Below are 12,761 nucleotides of genomic sequence, written 5' to 3' on the forward strand. Positions count from 1 at the left end.
TTTCTAAATTTTCGCGAGTGTATTTCATTAGTCGATTCTAAGTAATCTTTACCTACTTTTAGTAACCAAACATAGAGACATGTAGATGCAGCCATATTTAGGGATCACTGGTAGAAATAATCGGGTTTAGTATACGTAATTACAAGAATAACGACTGCTTAAGTATTAAAATGACTTAAAGTTGCAAGCTTATTAATGTTTTGATTTCTATCCGACATATATTTACGATGTAATGCCTGTTTCGCCATTTCTTCAAAATTATGAATTTGTCAGAACACTGATAAAGTGTGTCAAATACAGTGGCAAGGCTGCGATTTCTAGTTAATTTCACTTTATGATGTCGTATAAAATCAGTTCTTAAAAACAAAGAATATATGTATCTGTATCTCTGCAGTAACAATAAAACATTATAGCCAAACCCCACAAACTGCGCACTTTAGATACCATTCACAAATAGATACTTGCAGTACATAATCTTACAATCTAACCTATAAAAAATGCTCTACGTATTTGATGGACGTAATACAAATACACTATTGGAAAAATTTCATATTACCGGAATTGAATTATCAGCTTGGATACGGTACGGCAATTCTGTATTGCGTATTTACCTATAGTTTATTAGAAATCTTCATTGATACCTTGGCCAACCTTTAAATATCTATCTAACTATGATAAAAAATGTATGCTATTTGCTAATTTATTAATAAAACATTGATACTACAGTAGATTGTATTCCGTGAGACGATACTGGGACCTAGTTATGATTACTGTCTCTGAAATTTTATTATGGTTATGTTTTATCATGCGATTTTGTAAATTTGATAGTATTCAAAATATATGGCTATTAATACTCCTAACAGGAAATACCTCTTACCCTAACGGGTCTGCTTTACATATACAGATAAATCAGCACGCAAATATTCCTGCGACGTTCATTAGTCAGAAATATCAGTTTACGAAAGAGATCTTTTTAGATTAAAGTTAAGTATTAACCACTCGTACCATCTCAAAAAACGAATTATAGTATATCGCAAACATTTTTCACTAATATACGTGCATATCTTACTTCAGATTGTTAATTATTGCGCAATACTACGATCAAATACATTCATCAACACCAGCACTGTAGCATCAATTTTAGACACCTTGCAGCATTATTCGCTACAATTTAAAGTTTAATTCGCAGATCTCAACTAACAGTAGAATCATCGTGATTTCATATTACCAGATGCCTATTGTATTGTCAACTAAGCATATGATACTGCTATACGGCTGATCAGTAAATTCACCGTCTGATCGAAAAACTCAAAAATAATGCACTAAGATACGCCTGCAGTAGCAGATCTTTTCATTGGTCAATGATTTAATGCTATTACAAATTAATACCTGGCAATGAAGGTGAAACTTCTGTATGCATTAATATCATTTCACTCGATTTGCTACCAAATGAGTCTATATTCTATTATATCAATTTCGATATTGAACTCTTATGCAAATTGTAACGTCAATACCCTTCAAAATCCAGATTTATCATCAAAAATTATCTGAACGATTTATTGTTTCTGAAGCTATTCTGGCGTCTTCGGTCTAGTAAAATATGATCGCGGTCTGTTATCAATGCAAAGATAGAAAAATATTGAACTGCTAATATGAACAATATAAATGACAGAAATTATAGGATTATGGGAAGCACAAAAGCTATTTGCTTGCATTATTATGTCAGTTGGCTATCCTATAACAGTTTATTTTTACGCTAACTACTGATAATAATCATAGAACACCATAATGATTAATTATTATCACGATATCAGTGCCGATTTAGGAGGTTTGCTTAGATGATAAGTAAATGTTCCAGCCCAATCCAACAAGGTTGCCGCATAAGACACGGTACTAAAAAAAAAGAAAAATGCCAGAAAGTTTTAATCTATTACTTGCAAAGAATTATGAGAATCACTAGTTCTACGATTACTAAAAGCTATTCCGAAAAATATATTTACAGCAGGTTTATTTTGCACTAAAATTAAGTGTAATAAAGTACCATATACTAGTGTTCGAAATAAAGCTAGATTTTATAACCTAGTCAAGTATAACGTATTAGGATAAATCTACGGTACAAGGTACATAAATTGGCATACATGTGTTGGAACGTAATTGACGATAATGTATTGGAATACAGTCCATACACGCCAATTCATTTTTAAAGCTATCCAATAGGATTTACGAATCCTATCCATGGCCACTTCAGATGAATGTCCCTAAATGCAGTTATTGTATCAATTAGTTGTATTAAAGGTGCACGATATTAAATCCCACATATGAAATGTGCCCTATTACATAAGAACAATCGAAGACTATAAAGCTAGTAGTAATTAATAACTTTAAAATATTATGTCGCGTTTAATTATAGACATTTCTCATTTAGAAAAACTAGTAAACTGTAAGATAATAACGACTGCAATGGCAATATTAGAAGATTCTAAGATTGATATGTGACAAAATTGATGACTTATTCTTTAACTTCGATAACGCGATTATATCTGAAGTAGCATGATTTCAAATTAGCAAACCTGAAAGAGTGCTACCAAGTAGAAGACTAAGAAGAGGAACGGTGGTGCAAATATCAAACGATCCACTAGGACTCGCACAGCAGGAGCAAATGGGACTTTCGATGGAACTAGTTTCTCCAGCCACTGATAGTAGAAATGCGAGAGCGGTCCGGTCACGATTAAGCTAAAATTGAACATAGTGAATACTAGATATTAGAATTGAAAGTCTAATAAATGCGCACTAATAGATAAATTAGGACACTAAGTTTAGCACGTCCTCAACAAATCAGGATTCTGGTACTCATATCTTTAAGTTCTTAAATTTTCTAAATAACTAATATTAAAGATAAAATTTTACTGGAAGCTAATATTAAAGAAGCTTTAAAATAGGTAATGGAATGCTATACAGTAGCTTATTGAGTAGCGTTAGACGTGACTGGAAAGTCACTGATCCTGTAAAAATTCTAGTCACTATTTTAATGAAAGCGCTGAAAATGAACTACTTATTTATCAGAATTTCAGTATTTAGCCACCACTACACTAGCTACGCCTGCCAATCAGGGAAAAACAATTTATAGTAGTGCCAAGCATTGCATTTGAGTCTGCGAGTCTTACTTAAAAAAGGCGTAAGCTCCAACGTTTCTCCATACTATGGTTCCTTGACCACCTTGAGCTAGTTTTTGTGATATAAAATCACCTAAGCCAGCAAGAATCGCACTACAAAACAAGAATAAACATCAATCTGTGTTATAAAAAACACTTATACCCCGTGATAGGGAGAATCATAGCTAGGAAACAACTTAGTTAACTTATTTTTTTTTAACGTTCAAGGTTACGATATTAAGGTATTTAAATAATTTAACATAATCTAATTTGCTAAAATAAAGCATCCAATAGTTGTTTCTGTTATGCTGCTGTTCATAAATCCTTAGAATATTTTCATGTGTGCCGTCCATTATGTACGATAACTGGTATTACATTATATACGGTAGTATTAAAGTAAAATGTTCACGACTTTGTTGAACGTTTAGCTAGTTAAGTTCTTTAATGAATATTGAAAGAAATTCCAATCACAAAAGCTATAAATTATCTAGTATAAAATTTTCATTTAATTTATTACTTGGAGCATTCTAGATACCGTACTAGACATAATTGCACTGGCGACAATGCGATATCGTTTACATCAGATGTATCCCTAATTCAGTGATTAAAATCGCTAACTATAAATCTTTATTCAAATTCTTATTCATACGAATATATCACAACTAAACATCTTGCATTATATCAGCAATATTTTCAGTGAAATTGCAGGATCAAATCTTAAACGTTAAGCATGCATTTAGTTTGAAGTTTAATTTCTATTCATATGAACGTGTAGTCTACTAGTACGGTATAGTTATCTTATTTAAATAGACCAGATATACCACCTAAAAAGCTACCCGATCGTTTCTAATTTTTAAATGTATCTATATAATGTAACGGATTTAGATATGAATTCCAAATAAATGAAGATATTGAAGTCAGAGCAGTTGTTACTCTACTTTAAAAGATGTGGCAGTTAAGTATAAATTGAACAAGGGTAAATATCAAATAATAATGTGGACAACACAAGGTAATCTTCCGTTGCATATAATTATAATTGTCCAATTTTCATCAACAAGTAGTATAAGTACTCCTATTAAATACATGTTAACGCTAATCCGACGAAATCAGTTGCTAGGGAAAGAGCTAGCGTCGATATTAGTTAAAGAAGTCAGAATGAGATGACTTCGGGACATGGAAAGGCTAACTTAAATTTTATATTACCTCTGGTAAGAGACATTGAAGTATAAAAAATGTCGGAACTCAGAACCGAATGACTTAGTATATCAAAACCAAAGTCTTTTATATTCTGTATTATGACAGATTTTGGAGCCACGCTGATATCAGCAAATAGATTGTACTAATGAGATCATCCAATCGAGCATGATATTAAATATGCTCATAACACGAGTTTGACTTAGTTAAGATATATATAGAAAAAGACCTTCTTTAAAGGGTTTAATAAAAAATCTACTAAATCACTAAAGAGTTTTCCCTATTTTACAATGATGACCAGCAAACTTATTGAGAAATCGAATTAAAAGAATGATTGCAGTAAAGTAACAAGGTCCTCTTCAAGTTGATAAAACCGAACAAATAATGTTCAGAAAAACATTTTAAGTAGATTATTTCTTAAGCGATTACGAAGGATATCCAATTTACCTTGTAATTGACTTAGTTGCCAATGGATAGTGTTGAAGAAGATAGAAATATCGGTCTAACAACCGATGCAATATATTTTGTTTGCCTTTCTCCGACATTTTTTCACTTGCTTTCCTTTTTTCAAGATAGAAACGTGATGATCAAAGATAGCGTGTATTTTAACCTGCAACTATGACTGTTATAAGTAAGTTGTACCTTCTTTAAATTCATGGGAGGATTTAAAATTAATTTATTTTTTCTTGCGAACCAATGTTAGCATCGACGCTATAGTCGCCGTAGGGAGTCCCTGAACCTTATACCTCAATACTCTACCCATGAAAAAATTAAAAAATACTTGTAACCGTCACTTTCCGACTGACACTGAAACTGTATAAATATTCAAATATTGTTGTAGTATAATATTTAAATTATTAATATTAAGAAATTGACTTTGATCGTAACAGTATCGAATATTTTCATTTGTTTAAGCGATATCTACAAGACGCTAGTCTCTATTTTTACAGGATAAATTTCATCTTTTACAATGAGTTTTTGTTAGTAAGCCGTCAGCTACAAGGTGCTAGTCTCTGCTACTGTACTATGCTAGCAAGGATATTACTAATGGGAGTGAATGTAAGCAGTGAATGGCCATTGGCTGACCATTTTAATGTTATGTAGATTTCAGTTGCAGCTTCTGTGCCTAGTGTACTTTAACTGGATTAAAGCACTATATTGAAGTAAGAGATGTTTTGCTGAGAACCAAAAATTGCGGAAGGATACAGTACTAACATTACCAGCTACACAACCAATATTTCAACTGATGAACAGCCTTTTCGGTATTGTACACTGTGATGACTGTCATAAAATATTTAATGCGGTTTACGCAATATAAAAAAGTTAATCTATTGGGTACTTGTAAAAGATTAATTGGCTACACAACACATCATTGCTAAATAGGAACTACATTGAACCTGGGTTTTATTTTTAGAAACTAAAGTTGCGATTTTAATCGTGTATCTGAATGCAAATTCATTATCGTTAAATAATGAATCCGTTAACTTAAATCAAAAATATATCACAAAAACCATGGATCGCCTATGGATACTAACGTTAACACTTCTAGAGATCCTAGTTAAATCCACTATTAACTTCATGATAGATTATGTAGTCCTCGACAATAATGAATTGTAATCATCACAGGAATAATACCATATACCACGTGTAAGATTCATGCAATTCGGGCAAATTTTGAACTCAGATTATATATTTTAAAAACAATCTGCCTCTATAAATTTACGTATGACTATAAATTTATCCTAGTCAGCTTATTAAATCATTTGTTTCTGTTAGATAGTGAAATAAATCACTGAGAAATTCGATTTTCCTATACAGCAGATACTAATATTACTAACGAGTTCGACAACGATTGTGTTTGATTCTTAACTACTCAGTTATTAAAGGAGTTGCTGCCAGAATAATGAAAATAACCATTTGTTAGTAAATCATGTACACATAGCTACTATAAATAGCTGAAATCATTATAATCAGTATTCACAGAAATAAACGATTTCGGCTATTAGCAACATTCAATCAGACAGAAGTGCAGGCTCTCAAGTATCTATAAAGCAATAGTGATTTGGCTCCTCCGTATGCAGTAGTTTTACCATTTAGTAGAGGGCGGTCGCTTTGCTTGCCGTTCATACTCGGCACGATGTCCAATAGTTTTATGCAAAGATATAGAAATAGGCATTTAACAGCACAATACTATGTGCATTACGAAAGAACTAAACACAATTTACATTTGCCTTTAAGTAACTTTAACATTACATCTCGATATTCAAAGTAAAATCCTGCATTTTCCACTTTAACATGATACTGGAGACAAACGTTTCAACTAGTAAATGCATTACCGTAAGTTCTTACATATTTCTATACTGGTAACTGTTTCTTATTACCTCAACTACAATGGGCGATAATTGTAGGTTAAATTATTCCATTGATACCAAGAAATAGCAACAACTTCTATTGTACTACCCACAATATTACTAAACTATAATTATTCCAGACAGAATGATCCTTCTAAAGTTAGCAAATAAAAGTTTTAATTGAAAAGGTGCCCAGAATCTAGGTTATTTTGACATTTTCAAGGTATCTGCCTGATTTTTAACATGAATTTAAGTTGAAAATCCTCTACTAACTCAGTAAGCAGTACACTGGCATTAAGAATTTGATTTATGATAAGAGCATAAAATATATCGAGAAAAGTAGCGAAGTAATATGAAAATGTTGAAATCATTTGTGCAGTCAAAGTAATCCTGACTATTAGTACTCTTCATAATAGACACGAAGGAAACACTTTACTCAAGTGTATATATACATTTAACTTTGAAGATGCGAAAGGGCAATATATACGTTATTACAAAGTATACGTATAACTCAGAATACGCTAATACTTCCTTAACGAATGAACAGCATATCATATCGTACAAAAGGAGCGTCTATACTCCTTGAAACCTTACGAAAATTAGAAGCTATAAATGTGGATATATGGCTTTTGCTTGGACATATATATTCAATATTGATGCTGCTTGGTAGAGTAGAGTATCATCTGCTACTATAAGATCAAGATATACTAGTATTTTCGTAAAGAAGGTGAAGAATGCGATCGATTTATAACGCCAAATGCTATCGAAAACTACAACTTACCGATAATTCTTATAAAATAGGAGGAACTTATTATAGTTGTAAATATAAATATGATCTGCTCAATTACATATGTTCATTTAATATTAAAGATAGGAAGGAGATTTTATCTACTACCAGTAATATATTATCTGATGTGATGATACTACACACATTTATATTATCAGAAAGACTATTTAGCGTGTATATAATATAGCATAACAGTCATTGTATAACACAAAGAAATTCTTAATGAGTAGAGATAATTATTATAACAACATATTGCTTATAAATTCTTTCATAATAAGCATAATATGTATTAGGTTAGATTATCTTCCCTTAACAGAATTTCTAAATAGAACAATGCTATAGTTTATGATATAATAGCATCTACAGACTAGACGTCATAACTCAATCGTGCTTTGAAGAGAAAAGTTGGTTAAAAAGAAGAGCATGTAAACAACGATGAAAGTTGTGCGATCATGGCAATATGGAAAAACAACTTTTGTATTGATCTGAAGACGGATATCATCACATTTATTATTAAGTGGCATAATTGTAATAATTTCTGTTACCAAACTACATTTATGAAAATACTAGGTGTTTATTTTTATACTCCTAATTTTGTTCTTAATTTTTAACTTCTTCATAACAAAGAGAGAAAAACCGGAATTTTATTTTTATGACATAATTCAGATATGAACGATAAAAAGCTATAATAATAACTGCAAATCGGATGGTGATATTGTAGCATAGAATGATAGCATAGTAACAGATCATTATTTTGCAATATGAATCATGATATTATTCAATTGTTCAGTTCTCAGGATTATTATTTTTGATATTTTTAGCGTATTATATATTGTATAATATAAAAATTTTAATTAAATGTAAAAGTAGTCTGTGAAAAAGATGGGTTCTAGAATCAATGATAAATGATATATTGTATTATTAACTGTAACTTTTTTCTTTTATTGTCTAAAAATGTTGTTGATGTAATTAATACTACATTCATAATAAAAGAGTTAAATGAAATACATGATTTGTAGACGTGGTAAATTATAAAAGTAGAATAAGTATTATAATTATAGCCCGCTTTAGTCAAGAATATACCATTAATGAATAAATGGCTGTAATAATGTTTGTTAGATTTAACTATTCAATTATTAATTATCGTCATCAGTCACTGTTATCGTTGTCACTATCATATTTCTATCGTTTTATGAATTTAGCAGATGGTAAATTTTGTACAGAGACACTTCTAATTGATTTAAAATGCAGAATCTAATATAATTGTTATGATGGCATCATTTTCTGTAAAATTCACATACGAAATTGTTTTCATTTCCAATTATTACTTCTAACACTCTAATAAAACTTTACACAATTAGCTGTTGGAGTAAAATAACGCCTTTTACTATTTGTAGTTGATTATCGAATTAACTATAATTAAAACGAAGCTATAGCGGTACAAAAATGTTTTACAATGAAAGCATACTCGCAAATTATAATTATAAAATTACCAAAGTTTATCACTTACAACAACCGGTCAGCAAAGGAAAACCTAAAAAGCCATTTTTTGGCGACCGAGGTCAATTTTCAATTTCGTAGAGGCATTAAAACCTTAGACGCTCACACTACAATTATTTCCATCCAATAATTATAAGTACTAACTTTTCACTTTTATAGGGAATGGATTACTACGGTTCTTTTCATTAAATTGAGATTGTTAGTTGAAGTTAAGGTAGAAGCTAAGTGAACCTCGATCGGAAATTGAACTTTATTTTTATCAAATACAAGGATGATACGGCATTTTATGATTGGCTTCATAAAGCACTTGAAAATTTTAAAATACCTAGTAATGTTATGCATGATTTCAAAAGTATTTTTATTTCAAGATGTTCGAGTTATCTGGAGTCTGTGGAGACATGAAGATCTTGTCAAAATATCCAAAAGGACAATAGAAATTATCAGTTTTGATTATAATTATTAATATAATATGAACGTGAAAAGCTTAAGATTGTAAATTATAATAACGGAATTAAAAGAATGAACAAAATTCTATTTTTAATCAAAGTGATAAAATTGTACGTCCGTCATTTATAATCCAAATTGTGGTGTTTCATTACGTGTATAATGATATGACTTATCATTCGTTATATATTTATGAAATTACTCCCGCAATATGCCCCAATTTTTTAACGCAATTTTTGAACTATAGTAACATTCTACGCAATATCTCTCGTTTGTAATCTTTATCAATATCACATAACCAAAAAAAATGAAATAAAAATAGATAAGGCCATGTATGGTACGCTTAAATACTTTTATCGTACTCGTATTATATTATCAATTGTCGTTTTTGCCTTCTCTAGCAATCCTCTCATAAATGCACTGATATCCATTTAGGTATTCGACAACTTGTATCACAAAGAGTATTAATCATTTACCGAGAGGGCAGTAGAATTTTATATTTGATATTAATGAACTGAAAATCTAATATCATATACGGTGGAATAAGCAATATAAATTTCATTGAATATACGAGGATCTCAACAACTAAAATTGATGATTAAAATATTAATTCTATCGGTTTATTGACACCAATTTAACGCTTCCTGCTTATAATTAAGATTATTTTAACATACTATTATTAGCCCAACGATATTATACGTATTGCTATAACACATATCCCTATTAATTTGATTCATTTGATGTAAATTTTACTATATATAATTTTACCCTTGCAATTCATTCATGTACCTTTACAACAGTAAAATCATTTATAAGCAACCATCTAATTAATTCTAAATATATATGCTACACAAAATCTCGCAAGTATGAGAGTGCTTATTTTATTAAGTGATGAATATTAATGCGTACGCGTATACCATGGTGCTACAATCATGTGCAATCATATTACTGAATTAAATTATAAACTGTTGTGCTTTATTATACTTGCGTGTGTTATGTATTCGTTAAATATATTTTACTTATTATAGTAGCAAGAACAATTTAGGTGGTAGTTCTCTGCAGTATTAATGAAACCGGTGGAAATTAAGGCTTGATGTCGACACGATAAGGGAAAGGGAAACGCATTAAGCAAAAGTTTCCATTTTGTAAATTTGGTACCATTATTATCCAGTTGACAGCTTCGTGTAATTATGCTCTTACACTTGGTAGTTTAAGGAGTACTGTATATAGCTAATACTATCTAATTCAATAACTGTACACATAAATGATTTAAGATATTTTATAGTATTTAATCGATCAACATTTATTTATACTTAGATTCTGATTTGCATGTATTTTTCTCAGTATAAACTAATACTGTACGGTATATCAAACCAAAGACAAAATGTGGCGCAAGAAAATCTCGCTGAAATCATTCTATGCATTTATTCTCTTATTCGATATCCGTGAAACATTTGGAAAACGGTAAATAATTCGTTAATGCTGTTTAGCTACTACAAAGTAAGTAGGATATACACTACAGCATACTAAAGAGTCATTTCAAAGTAAATTTTCGTTTTACAAATATAAAATACTATCTAAATTTAGCATTACGAAAGCAAGATATAACGCTATTCATTTATTGATTAATAGATCGAACTCTTTATTGCATCATTTAGTTTAATAGGACAAAAACTATGCTAAATATAGGCTTGGCTCTATTCATTATCACAGCTGTTAGTAGTTTTGAAATTTTAGAGAAAAATCTGATATTACGAGCATTTGGAACAATTTCATATTATCTACGAAGAGTAATTTGGACATTGTAGTATCAGTAGACAGAAGATGTTATCGTATTACCATAGCAAACCTATTTGGGGCGAGATTCTATTTTTCATAACTAGTAATAACATTTTACTTGCGAAAAAAAGAAAGAAAATATGACTAATGAGCAGAACTGGTAAAGAAAATCTATAACAATTATCGGATTATTTTTTTACCCCTTAAAATGAAACTAGTGCGACATGGAGCAGTCATGGTACGATGTAGCATTATAATAAGACATCATGTTTAATAATTAAAAGTTAGACAGATGTCGTTTGATTGATTGATTGGCAGTATAATGGATTGTCTAAATTAATTATACGTGCCAACTAATTAGATTATGTTGATTATAAAAAAGAAATGTGCCTTACTTTTACCCTAAATGTTAAATTTTTCTACTTTATCCACAAGGATTGATTCTACTTTAAATTCGTATTATTTGACTAGTATTTCTACATCTGTACGCCATATCACACTTACTGTATCTTTTACCCATCTTAAATGAGTGAGATAATTCTTTCGTACCGTAAATGGGTTCTAAGTACTTCTAATGGTGGAGATTACAATCGTAAGCGTCCTTTTAAGAGTAATTGCAACAATTACTACACTAATTGGAAATGATATTGCTGTTTATATTAAAAAAACCTAGATTCCTACAAATGTATCGAACTAATTATTCAATTAGTGAGAATATATAGGCATATCACTTATCTCTGCCTGTTTCTTCCCTAACTATGTGAAGCTACTATTTGAAAAACCTTCATAACAACAAAACGTATTGTTTCAAGCCTTTTTAAGCCAGCGATCGATAAAAGATGATTTAGTATAGTAATCTACGATTAAATACTTTATAGTTCGATTGAATTTAGAAACGTCGAGAAAATTTTCACTATTCCGGATTCTATACTGTATAGTAATTTATTAATAGCTGGAATATTATTATATTTTCTCCATAAGATTAGTATCGGTACTTTCAGTGTTTACTATGCTTAAATAATCGTAAGAATTTCGTATCAAGAGAGACGGTGCGATGATACATATTCTTAATTCTATATACTGTCAAGTTGACTGCATCGGAATTAATAAAATTAATTCGTAATAGAGGAGGGAATTGATTGCTAATAGATAAAAAAGTGATTTAATATATACTTCGTATAATTTTTGCCTTTCAGCAGAGCTTTACAAATTTTAATTAGGAGTTTTTCATAGAACTAGTGGTGGATAAAATAGGCAGATCATATCTAATATTTTGAGGACTAATTGTTAGACCGGATACAATGCCTTAGAAGTGCAATAGTTATGAGTACTAATCGGCGACAGCGCACTATGGATCTGCATATTTCTTTAATGTATCAGCATCCCAATAACATTTTATTCTGAATCTCTCAGTCTGTGATAGCAGTCTTACCATCTGTCGTGGTAAAGTGAGTTCAATGTTCATTTACGGTAATTTAGTACTTTAAGAGAGTTTGCAGTTATTACAATTCTTAATATGCTTATGTTCCTCGCGTACAAGTAAAGATGCGATGC

The 12,761-nt window shown here is 30.5% G+C and overlaps 1 protein-coding gene across 1 annotated transcript; it reads right to left on the minus strand.

Annotated features, from left to right (window-relative positions):
• Nucleotides 1–1,821: 1,821 nt before the first annotated feature.
• Nucleotides 1,822–4,891, minus strand: TRIADDRAFT_59011 (uncharacterized protein; the record flags this gene model as incomplete). The annotated part of the gene is made up of 4 exons (XM_002115113.1): nt 1,822–1,893; nt 2,571–2,733; nt 3,165–3,266; nt 4,794–4,891. The coding sequence occupies 4 exons, from the start codon at nt 4,889–4,891 to the stop codon at nt 1,822–1,824; spliced, it is 435 nt and encodes a 144-aa protein (XP_002115149.1).
• Nucleotides 4,892–12,761: the final 7,870 nt, after the last annotated feature.

The sequence above is a fragment of the Trichoplax adhaerens genome, genomic scaffold (assembly GCF_000150275.1).
Source record: "Trichoplax adhaerens TRIADscaffold_9 genomic scaffold, whole genome shotgun sequence".
Lineage (NCBI taxonomy): Eukaryota > Metazoa > Placozoa > Uniplacotomia > Trichoplacea > Trichoplacidae > Trichoplax > Trichoplax adhaerens.